The sequence below is a fragment of the Crassostrea angulata genome, chromosome 3, assembly GCF_025612915.1.
Source record: "Crassostrea angulata isolate pt1a10 chromosome 3, ASM2561291v2, whole genome shotgun sequence".
NCBI lineage: Eukaryota > Metazoa > Mollusca > Bivalvia > Ostreida > Ostreidae > Magallana > Magallana angulata.
Genome location: NC_069113.1, coordinates 6,483,834 through 6,495,941, shown reverse-complemented (window position 1 = coordinate 6,495,941; position 12,108 = coordinate 6,483,834). Strand labels below are relative to the sequence as shown.

The window sequence follows — 12,108 nt, the reverse complement described above, 5'->3', positions numbered from 1 at the left end:
TGATCAGTCTTGATATACTATAAATTAATTTTTAAAAATGAGATAAAGAAACCCTCTCGCCCAAAATGAAATACAATCTTCCTTACTGATGTATATGAAATTTAACAAGTTTGTTTAACTGATGTATCCATGTAATTCTACAAGATATTTTGAACTTATGCATATATTGTATAGAGTAAAATTCATACAAATTTCTGTAAAATACTCTCAGTAATTAAATTTACCATTTACTTAATGATAATGAAATGATTTGAATAGGAAGATTATACAACCCTTCACTTTGAAAAATCTTAATTATTGGATTAAACAACTCCCTCCCACTGAAAAATTATGATGATGGGTTGCTCTATAGTTCAATATTTTCAATATGTATTAATCAAGGAATATCTGTCTAATTTTACGGATGGCCTATTACCGTCTGTATTAACTAGAAGGGGATGGGGTAATTTGTAATGGTAATTAAGTGTAATTAATTATAAATTTGAATAAAATTGAAAGTAATATGCAATTAACCAATTTTTCAGTTACGTGTCATCGTAATTTATTTAAATACTTAAAAAAGGCATGTAATTCAAATTACTTTAAATAACTTGCAATTACATACTGATGTATATATTAGTAAGAAAGCTGTCCACTATCCATTGTCCCTATGGTGGGTTTCCGTAATGACCAATTGACCAAAAGAAGTTAACTGTGTTTTGATAACAGTTATAGTCTGTTCTCTATCCCAGATATAGCCGTATTTTCCCAATGCGGTTATATTAATTTAGTGAATATAAATGTTCATTTTAAGTGATCCAGAAAGGACTTGTAGTCATATTAAGTGTAGGTAAGGGGACATGAATTCTAAACAGTCAATGGACATTAAATGTAGCAAATGAACATATGTAGGTGCTGTAGCTAAATCATCAGTAAACTTTCATGACATAACTTGTACATGTCAATATTTTCAATGAATGTATTTTTCTCAAATGTAATTTGTTATCTAGTTAATTATTCTTGCTAAGTAATTGTTATTTAGTAAACATTTGAAAATCCTTGTAATGGTAAAGGTTATTTGATTAAAGGTTAAAAGTAGTAATTGTAATTTGAATGTATTTGACCCCCAGAACTGTCGCTGGAATTTTTGTCGATCTCCACAAGTAATGAAACATTCAAGGAGATTATTATGCAGTGGGAACATTATTTAATAAAAAAAAATGTGTATTGTATCAAATTTTTTCATTGCAATGTAACAGATGCAGATTGTAAATAAAAGGACAAATAAATATTAGGAACTGGATTTATGAATTGTATGTACCTGGGCATTGCTCTAAATTTTGAATAGTCCCTATTTTGCAAGAAACATGTCATTTGAGCTGATAGACGGAGTGTAACCGACCGTTGTGTTTATTTTACAAGATACCTGTAATTTGAACTAATGGAACAAAACTTAGACGTGGACGAGATTTGGAGAGCGTTGAGACCATGGGGCCGCTATCAGATCAGACAAATGAGCATTATGTTGGTTGCAAATCTGCCATCTTCCATTCATCTTCTGGCGGTAGTTTTTATCGGTAAGACAGATACATGCACATAGTTTACTTACAGTCAGGTGCCTATGGTCTATATATATATATATATATATATATATATATATATATATATATATATATATATATATATATATATATATATATATATCATACGTGTGGTGTATATAAGCCATGTGATAAACCTTTGCTATATCAAACGGGTGATGCTTTATCAAATACTTCCGGTTATATTTACACTTTACAGGGTACAGGCCACAATTCCAATGTGCCGAAATCTCGCCGACCAATCACAACAGTTCAATCAATTCCACATATGACGTCACTTATGACGAATGTTCGGTGACGATGTCCTACAACCAATCCAATTCCTCTCAGACGATCACTTCCTGTCCAAACGGCTACGTGTACAATGCTCACGACGACATCTCTTTTGTTACGGAGGTAAATGCTAAAATAATACAGTTCCTGAACGCAAATTCGTTCATTTAGAACTTCCAAATAGCAAGCAAAATTAAATTATCTGAAATAACTGTAATTATTATCAACTCTAATTTAGGTGGAATTATTACCAGAAATTGCACCCAAAAATGATTGCTTTACGTTAAATTAGGGCTTGAAGGATTCAAACATATTCGTGTCTTTAAACTGTGGTCGAGTGTATTTTTTTCACAAGCAATAAGGTAAAGATACATAAATGAATGTTCTTGAATCAAAGTTCACCAGGAGATGACAGTTGAATTTAATCAGATTGAAAAAAAATATCAATTACGCTGTAGCTCATTTTTTGTACCTTGAGAAAGTGATGGGTAGAAGTTCTTTTCTTAAGATTATTGATTGAAAATGATCCATTATTTTGTGTATTTGAGAAAATATTTGATACAATTTAAAGTGTGTTTAGTACTTAATCTACCTAAAATATGACCTGAAGAAAGTTTTTAAGAGGTGATGGTTGGATGGGGAAGGGAGAGATTTACAAAAAGACGGATACTGCGTCACTGCTTTTCCTTTCTTTTTAGTGGGGACTGGTGTGCGGAGAGTCAATCAAAGTGGACATTTCTCAGTCCCTCATGATAGTGGGTCAGGGTGTGGGCGGTCTCCTGTGTACCGGTCTCTCCGATAAGTTCGGCAGAAAGACCGTCCACATCAGCTCGCACATCCTTCTCTTTGTTCTATGCCTTGTCACTGCGTTCATCCCCTCCTATATAGGATTCGCCGTTCTCAGACTCTTCACAGGCATGGCAGTGGAGGTAAGCTAGTAACTCTAACATAAATATTTTTGATATCATATTTCGAATTAATTTCCATCGCGGGTATGATAAGGCAACTCTCAGCGAAAAAATTTCTTCTGATCGATATAAAGCACAAAAGGCAGCATGATGTCATATTCTAATAAGACACATGTCAGTTGTTCCTTTATCTCTGGTTTAAATTATAAAAACTATAGGCGTAAAATGTCACTAGAAACTCTTCTAACTGAATATATCTTCGATTTCTCTGTATTACGTATAATTATCATTGATGACGTCACATGCATTTTTAATAGAGAAGATCGATGTCGGAAGACAAATCATCGGACGGCATTGTAAACAATGCCGGTGTAACGAAAAATAATGACTCCAGTAGATTAATGACCGGGGGTCATTTTTTGACGAAGAATAATGACCCCCCTTGCTGAAGAATAATTGGATTTTTCTGAAGAAAAAAGACCCAGGGGTTAATTTTCTTCATGTTAAACATGAATAAAAATGACCCCCGCTGTAAACAGGAATAGAAATTTGTTACCCCGTATCGAAGATACGATCTTTGAAATAACTTGAATTTTCACTCTGTTCATATAAACACCGAACTTGTAAATAAATCACTGTATAATATAGTTTTTCATATCCGTAGCAAGCACACACAAAACACTTTTACATTGCCACAAATTGATTGTTAACAGTTACGTCACTTCTCTCGTCGACCTATGGCGGGAAATGACGCAAATAAAGAAAAACACATTCATAAACAATGATGATAATTATGTGATAATAAAAAGAACAATAATCATGAAAGAATAATTGTTGTAAAAATATAAGCAATATTCATTGGTGAATGAATTGTCAACCGGAGAATGATACATGTAAAAAGGCAGGTAACGTAGGAATATGAATACTTCTTATTTACATTTTTTGGGGGAAAGTGATTATTAAAAAAATCATTAAATGTCAGTTTTGTTTTCTTCTACGTAACACATGAACATCGATATTCTAAACATTTGTTGTAATGCTGTATCTGTGATCATAAATAGACTTCATTCTTTTAGAGCAAATGTGTGAAGAGTACCTGACTATAGTAAATCTTAAAAAACTTGCCTTGTTCGCTATAAAAGAAAGTCCATGCAGCCTTGTAAACACTAAAACCTTTTTTGAGCATCGTTAGAATATTTAGTACATTCTCTGTTTCTCTATTAACGCTCTTAATGTTTAATATTACCAGTACGTTGTACTCACCAATCATTGACGTAAATTATTTTATAAAATTGGCACCAAGCCTTGAAGTTATAAAGATGACCATCCATTGAACGACGATTACTTTATATACAGGGATTTTTGTTGTCCAGTGTAACACTATGTGTAGAAACAGTTCCGATGGAGTATCGATTCCTCGCAGAAGTCGCTGGAATCACCGCCTGGACGACAGGTTTAGTGATGCTGACCCCCTTAGCATACATCATGAAGGCCTTCTCCTGGAGATACCTTCAACTTCTCCTTGCACTGCTGTCTGTATACAGTCTGGTAGAATACTGGTACAGAATTATCCATCAAAGTAATTGTACATAAATGTACTATATATATTTAAACATATACACTCTTTAAAAATTTCATTATCAAGATGTGTTTCTTTCAGGCTGTTTGACGAATCTCTAAGATGGCTTATGGCAAACGGTCGTTTGGACGAGGCAGAAAAGGTGGTGCGAAAGGCTTCTAAAATGAACAAATTGTCTTTTGATAAAGTCATTAGTATCGTCAAAGCTAAAATGACTGAAATGGAAGCTCTGGATAAAGAAAACGGTCCAATACTGGTTGCATCTGAACCCGATGCTGTGATTAAAAACTACATCCCCAAAAATACTGAAGTTAAAAAGTATTCAATGATTGACATATTGCGGGATCGACTAATATTAGTAAATTCCACCATAATTTGGTTTGTATGGTATGTAAATATTTTTGACCTAAAGTCCATTTCTTTAGCATTTAGTAATGAAGTTGGTTTTAGTTCACCTGAACCAAGGCTATAAGTTTTTCTGATCACCTGTTGTCCGCCGTTTGTCTGTCCGTTGTCTGTAAACCTATACACTTTTTACTCTAGAACCACTGGAATAAATTTACCCAAACTCGATACGAAGCATCCTTAAAGAAAGGGAAATATCAGAAATTATAATCAAAGGTGCTTGAGCACATGCCCCCATCCCTTCACCCCCCTCCCTCAAGTAACTACACCCCTGGGACTTAACTCATGTTCCCCCTTTAAATCCTTTTAATGACATATTTATAATCTAATGTATGCATTCATTGCGCAAAATTACTTTAAACAAACATATTCTAAAAAGAAATCATATCCCCCTCTATTAAAACACACAAAGGTTGCTAACTTCGTGTGCCAGCTAAGAGGTACATTCGATATATATATATATATATATATATATATATATATATATATATATATATATATATATATATATATATATATATATGTGTGTGTGTGTGTGTGTGTGTTGAAATGTGCGATCCAACTACATCTACCAGTAGAAAGGTGACCACATGTCGAAGCACGATAATTATTTTCACTGAATATCCGCATGTCATGTCCATGTAAATACATTTATTGGGTAAATTTGAACAATTATCACCGACATGTTTTGAACCGATCCATCTTCAGACAAGGGAAATGAGGTTTTAATGATTAGGGATCCCAGAGGTCTTAATACTTGGGGGTGGGAAGGGGTTCCTGTTCCCAAGCACCTGTAATTGAAATAAAGGGGAAATCCTTTATAAAAGAGAGATTATTGTAAAAAAGTGAAAATAGTGTGCGTGTCTTTTTCATCTTCTGAAGACCCGCTGCACCAAAAAATGCCAATATTTACATTAAAGCTTGTATATATAGTGAAGATTCTGAATTATTAAAATCGTGATCCCGGACTAATACTGGGGCCCTCAGACAGGTTAAGGTGGAAGGCTACATCGTCACAAACATGTCTGACTTCCGTTCGAAACGCCATTGTGTTCCGGATTGATAACATTATGTCGTGGTACAAAATAGCTATACACCGTTTAATTGAACTCTTCTAACTAAGGAGACGAGATAGGACTGAAATCACCAAAACGCTTAGAAATATGTCAATTTTCTTCCTGTTTAAAGCTTTTAACTAACATTGATTATCAGCTGTTTTGTACGGAAAACGTGGACTCTAAATAATATACCGTTTCCCTGCTCTGCTGCTATTGGCAATACATTTTTGTCATGTCATCTGCAACAGACGATCATACATATGTGGCGGATTATCGATATAGGTAAGCAGATGTCAAATTTTTATTTAAACTATATATGTATGATGAATATAAAACGAAAGTACCGTAGTACGATCTCTTGAATTGATCCTAACTTCCCAAATTAAAAAAAAAAAAAATTGCAGTAAAAGACTTTCACTGAAACTTTGACATTAAACTAATGTATTTTGATTTAAATAGATACAGCTAGGTAGCAATAGCAGTGGAAGCCCGGATTTGCAAGCAAAATGAGGGAAAGACAGGATTCTGAAAAGGAGCATGTTTTTCATTTCCACACATGCATGTGTATCACTATGGACATCTAATGTATGTATTAATATGCGTATGGTTGTTGTTTATAATTGCTATTGTATATAAAAAAGTAAAAGGCAATTTATAATATAATTAACTACTAATATTTTGTTCTGAAGAGTTAAATATATATAATGCATTCATCAATAATATAATTTTTCAGCTTCAAACATTATCATAAGCACTACTTATCTTATATCTACATATTTAGCATAGACTTGTTCCTTTTTTAATTTTTTTTCGTGATTTTTGTTAATTAAAAAATTGATCCCAAGATATTTGAGACCATGTAAAATAAAGAAAGACAACTCTTAAACAGGATCTTTCATACCAAGATTTTTGCAATAATTAAGTATTTTCTTTAATTTTTCAATTTCTTTCAATTTCTTTTCTTTATCCCATTCACCAACGAATATTGTTTATATTTTCAGGTTTTTGTGGGATTTTGTCCAGCAGTTTGCCTTAACAGAATTTTTTATATTTTAGTTTCATATTTATGTGGATTCCAATAAAAATCATACAAACTTCATTCATGATTTTTTTGTTTTTCATTTCTAAACTTAATAACATTTCACTTTCATAAGAATTTTAAAACAGAAATGTTTAAAAATTTGATAAATAAAGGGTTATCTGGAACCAGACAGATATTTTAAAAATTCTCTAGAAAATAGTGTATTGTATTTTGAGGTATATTATTGTTGAATACTGTGCCTAGTATTGGTAACAAATGCATGCAACAAAAATCTCCTACACTTATTTGGTGTAGAGATCCACCTTAAAAATTGAACACAGATAAGCAAATGGGGATTATTTGAAAACCTTCTTATCATATACTGCTTTGCTTCAGTTTGTGATATAGCTATGAAAACATCCTAAAATGTATGTAGATTCTAAATTGTTTGTACCGTGACCTCTACACTAATACGGGGGCCCCAAGAGGAATTCAAATGTCAAGAATAAAATATACAGGGAAACGTTTTTCTTTTCAAAGCTCCAATCTACAATATGTGATATTACCATGCAAGCATTTTAAGATGGTGTAGATTCTAAATCGTTGAGATTTTTATCGTGTAAAAAGCTCCGAATAAAAACTAATATTACAAAAAGTTATCGGATATCATTGGTCAGCTTTATTTAATGTAATGCGAAAGCATTACATGCAATTAACGTGATAATTAGATCGCACTGCTTTGTTAATTTCCTAAATAGCAAGGCATGAATAAATTTTACTCTTAGGAGACAAAGTGTACTTCCGATAAAAGTAAAACGTGATTTAAATCTTTGTTTAACTGTTTCAATCTCAAGACAAGCTCATTAGAATAATATTTTTAGTCATCTATGGGGTATTTTATATTGTTTGCAATGTAAAGTCACCGCAGACTTTCTATTTTTGGTTATGTATTGTAACCTGAAGTGGTGGGGAGGGGGGTTCAAACTTTAAATTTCGTAAATAGTTGGAAATCTGACGTCATTCTGTTATTTCATTGCTTGCAAAGTGTATCAATCAATTAGAAATAGATTCCACAAACACTTTTAAAAAGATTTTACTTGGAAAATATCAATTTTTTTATTACTCAACAATCATCACAGGAGTCAATGGTAGGATATATCGCTATAAATTTCTATTTATTTAATCAATGCTAATTTAAGAAATATACGAAATCAACTTCTTTTTAATGACTTAGTGATTTATGATGTTTATTTGCGTAATTATAATAGAACCCTTTGTTTTAAGTTTGCTCTTAATTTTTATCCATTAATTAAGGGTGACAAACAGTCTGACGTATACCGGACTTAATCTGATTACCCCCACCCTGTATGGAAACCGTTTCGTGAACTTCTTTCTTCTATGCGCCATTGAATATTTCTCAGCATTGACAGAATTCCTTCTGTTAAACAGGTAAAATATAATAATAATCTTGATCAAGTTTTATTTAAATTTAAAATTAAAATTAATAAAGTTGATAGAAGTACTGAATATTAAGAAAACAATTCATAAATTGGATTAATAAATCAGCCCTCGACCAATATCATTATTTGGGCCTTCGACCCTCGAGCTGATATTGGAGTCTCGGGCTGATACTGGCTGTAATATTTAAAAGGGTATGTACTGTAGATTCCTTATTTTACGCGAGTACTTAATTCCGCGATTCAACGGTTTTCCATCAAATCGCGAGAACATAAAATCGCGAATGCCGAAATTTTATCATAGTTTCATGTAGTTTTCATATGTCTGAAAATTAAAAGCGAGATTTTAAAATTCGCGAGACGGGCTTCTCGCGATTTTACGCGGATATTAATTCCTCGCGTTTAATAAGGAATTTACAGTATTATTCTCTATATTGTGTACAATATCGACTTCGATATCATAAATAAAATGCAACCTATTTTAGGTTCAATAACAATATCCTAATTTTTTGTATTATGTCGTCGATATTGACATTAATTTAATACAACTTATCAGGTTCAATATTGATATCGATATCGTCATTTTGTGTTCGATATTGTCGATATCGACACCATAGTGGTCTAGGACATGTATGATGACAATGATAATAATTTGCTTCCTCACATTGACTTTAGAACTAATCTCTTTAAGTTGTGAATGTTCCGCAAATTTGATTTAGAAACCGAACACATCTATAAGTAATATCATGTACGCTGCGTTAATTCCTTTATTAATAAACAACCTTTTTAAAAACAAACAATATAAAGTTTATTCACAACCAAATTTATTAGTGTAGTTAGTTTATTTCAGTAGAAAACAAAATATCGACACAAAAATCAAGTTGGTTGCGCGCAAATCTATTGCAGATGTCAATTGTTTAACATTCATGTGCAAAAGAAAACAGCATCCTCATACATTGAATGTATGTGATGGACAACATCTATGTAGTTTTTGGAAACAACAATCTGTTGGAATTCCCATGGGTACCAATATTGCCCCATTGTTAGCAGACCTATTTTTGTATTCTTATCAAGAATTTATTAAAAAACCTCTATGTGAAAAAAAAAAATAAATCACTCGCTGTGGCCTTCAACTCAACATTCAGGTATATCGACGACGTATTATCAATTATTGTCTGTCCCAAGATATCCTGAATTCAGATTTTGCTTAATTTCTTGATATTTATAAAAACCTTAGGGTTCAAACGATGTTCATTCAAAAGTATGAAAAACAACCGAAACGCCCCTGTACAATGCTAAATATGTGGTGTCTACGGGGATTTTGTATTGTTGCAAGCCCAGATTATAACGTTGAAAAATTGCGTGATGTATTCCGAGTGTATTCCGAATGAAGAAAAGATGTAAACAATCCCCATTATGAATCTCCGTAAGGAATCTGTTTTTGTTTCTGTGAATTTTCCGAGTGAAAGATGATAATGTGTCAATGAAATTATCTTGGAAATTATCCCGATGTTCATTCAAAAGTATGAAAAACAACCGAAACGCCCCTGTACAATGCTAAAAATGTGGTGTCTACGGGGATTTTGTATTGTTGCAAGCCCGGATTATAACGTTGAAAAATTGCGTGATGTATTCCAAGTGTATTCCGATTGAAGAAAAGATGTAAACAATCCCCATTATGAATCTCCGTAAGGAATCTGTTTTTGTTTCTGTGAATTTTCCGAGTGAAAGATGATAATGTGTCAATGAAATTATCTTGGAAATTATCCCTTTTAACTATTTCAATTGCACTTCTTTCACAGGTATGTGTATTTTGATTAAAAATCGTCAAAATGTGCAGCATAAATATTTTGGGACGGACTATAACAGTTGTTATTTCCATTATTACGTCGACTCGATACATTCCAGTGAACTTGAAATAAAAGATACCACAGAGTCTGCGCCACTGTTTCATATTTGAATATATTACTGGAAAGAGACATTGATTGTTACCCAACAACAAATCTTTATGATAAACACGATGACTTCAATTTTTCTCTGATCAACTTTCCTTACTTATGTAGCAATATACCTTGATCACCTGTATATGATGTTTTTGTCTCTCAGTTGATTCGATACGCAAGGGCATACTCTTCGTATAAACGGTTTCTAAGGCGAGGCAAGCTACTGACAAACAAGTTGATAAAACAGGACAATCAATATACTCATTTGAAGGCACCTTTTCGTAAGTTCTATGGGATATACAACGACCTTGTCAGCAAATACAATCTCACATTGGGTCGCATGCTGACTGAAGTTTTTCATACTAATTGTTAGACAATACTTCATCACCTAATTGTTTACGGACTTCCCGATTACGACAAAGAACACATGGCGGGTGTGAACGGCCAGCAGAGGATGCTCACTCCTCCTAGGCACATGATTTTACCTCTATTTTGTTGCTCTGCTTTGAATTTGTATTTAGTTTTTATGGATTTTTGAGATTGATGACGGTTTGTTATTGTCATTTTTTTCATGATATTGTAAGCTCTTTGTTTACACCAATTTTGATGGAGCCATTTCTACCGATAAACTGTAGGTCTCCTTTCCAACATTGCAAAAATACTATTTAAGACCTAAGCAATCGCTTGAAAGATTAAATAGAAACAACTGATTGGCCTGACTTAAAAGGTTTTAAAAGTGTATTTGACCAAGGGGACGAGAATGAATTAAGTTGAAAATAACATTTGATGCATTTCAAAATGAATTGGTCAGGATATTATTATGAAAAGTTTCACTATTTTCTTTTTCAGAATTGGAAGGAAAAAGACCTTGATTATGCTGATGGGAATTGCTGGGGGATCCCTTTTAATCTCTACGCTGATATCGTCGCTGCAAGGTATACAGCAGTAATTTCCATTCCCTTTTGACCCCAAAATGTGATGTACCTCATCAATATAAACAATAAAATCAAGTATAACTTTGAATACATTTACTATTTTGCCCCTTAATCGCTACTTTACCAGTGTAGCGCATTGGGTTAGAGCATTAACTATGAGTCTGTAGGCCCTGAGGTTGAATCCCCCTGAGTTTATCATATTTTTTTTATCTTCCTAAATATTTTAAAAACACTTTATGTTTAGACATTTTAATGCAATAATGCATTTGAAAATCTTTAAACGGTGAAAGTATTTTGCTTATAATGAACATCACATTGATTATCGAGAGGTGTACCATTCTACCTTAACTACTGTAGAAGCACATAATCCTTGGGTCAAAATTTCGTTGTTTTTGAACCAAATAAAATTCTGTTGGCATTTAATTTCGTCATTTCGTAATCTCTTTGTATTCATTAGTACTTTAGTTAAAAATTCGTCTTGGATTAAATTTAGTTGATTTATTCTGCCGACGAAAAAAGCGAAATTAAATCCTCAACGAATATTTCTGCTTCTACAGTATTTTATAAGTAGCTTTTGGGTTTATATTTTCGAATATCCTACAATGCATTTAACGATAAATAAAAACAAAACAAAACATGCATTTTCGACACACAGTATAATCCTTACTCCTTTATGACACTTGTATAATTTTGTCATCAATTCGAAGATCCACTACGACTAGAATGGAATTTCAACAAGGAGATTTCCTTTTCTTGATTTGGTAGATTTAGAATCACACAAATCACTTCCATAAACACTTTCAGACTTTTTCCTTAAACTTTGAACCACATCACTGGTTTTCATCCGTTTTAACAGTTTGACTGGGACTTTATGACAATCTTCTCTATCTTTTTTTATCATTAAAACTTTCTTTTCTCAATGCAAGTCTGTATTATTCAAAGTGCTATC

At 32.7% G+C, this 12,108-nt stretch overlaps 1 protein-coding gene and 1 long non-coding RNA gene across 4 annotated transcripts in view; both read left to right on the top strand.

Annotated features, from left to right (window-relative positions):
* Window positions 1-12,108, top strand: part of LOC128177299 (organic cation transporter protein-like) — a 47,707-nt gene that overhangs the window by 34,287 nt on the left and 1,312 nt on the right. For all 3 annotated transcript variants that reach the window (XM_052843961.1, XM_052843960.1, XM_052843958.1), the window contains 7 exons: window positions 1,402-1,556; window positions 1,780-1,976; window positions 2,552-2,782; window positions 4,118-4,320; window positions 4,422-4,727; window positions 8,139-8,273; window positions 11,074-11,159. In XM_052843961.1, the coding sequence (XP_052699921.1) occupies window positions 1,421-1,556; window positions 1,780-1,976; window positions 2,552-2,782; window positions 4,118-4,320; window positions 4,422-4,727; window positions 8,139-8,273; window positions 11,074-11,159 (1,294 nt within the window). In that variant the 5' untranslated portion in view covers window positions 1,402-1,420. The remainder of the gene's footprint in view (window positions 1-1,401; window positions 1,557-1,779; window positions 1,977-2,551; window positions 2,783-4,117; window positions 4,321-4,421; window positions 4,728-8,138; window positions 8,274-11,073; window positions 11,160-12,108) is intronic.
* LOC128177300 (uncharacterized) lies at window positions 5,751-6,948 on the top strand. The gene is made up of 3 exons (XR_008242824.1): window positions 5,751-6,085; window positions 6,263-6,388; window positions 6,805-6,948. It is a non-coding gene; the product is annotated as an uncharacterized LOC128177300 (long non-coding RNA).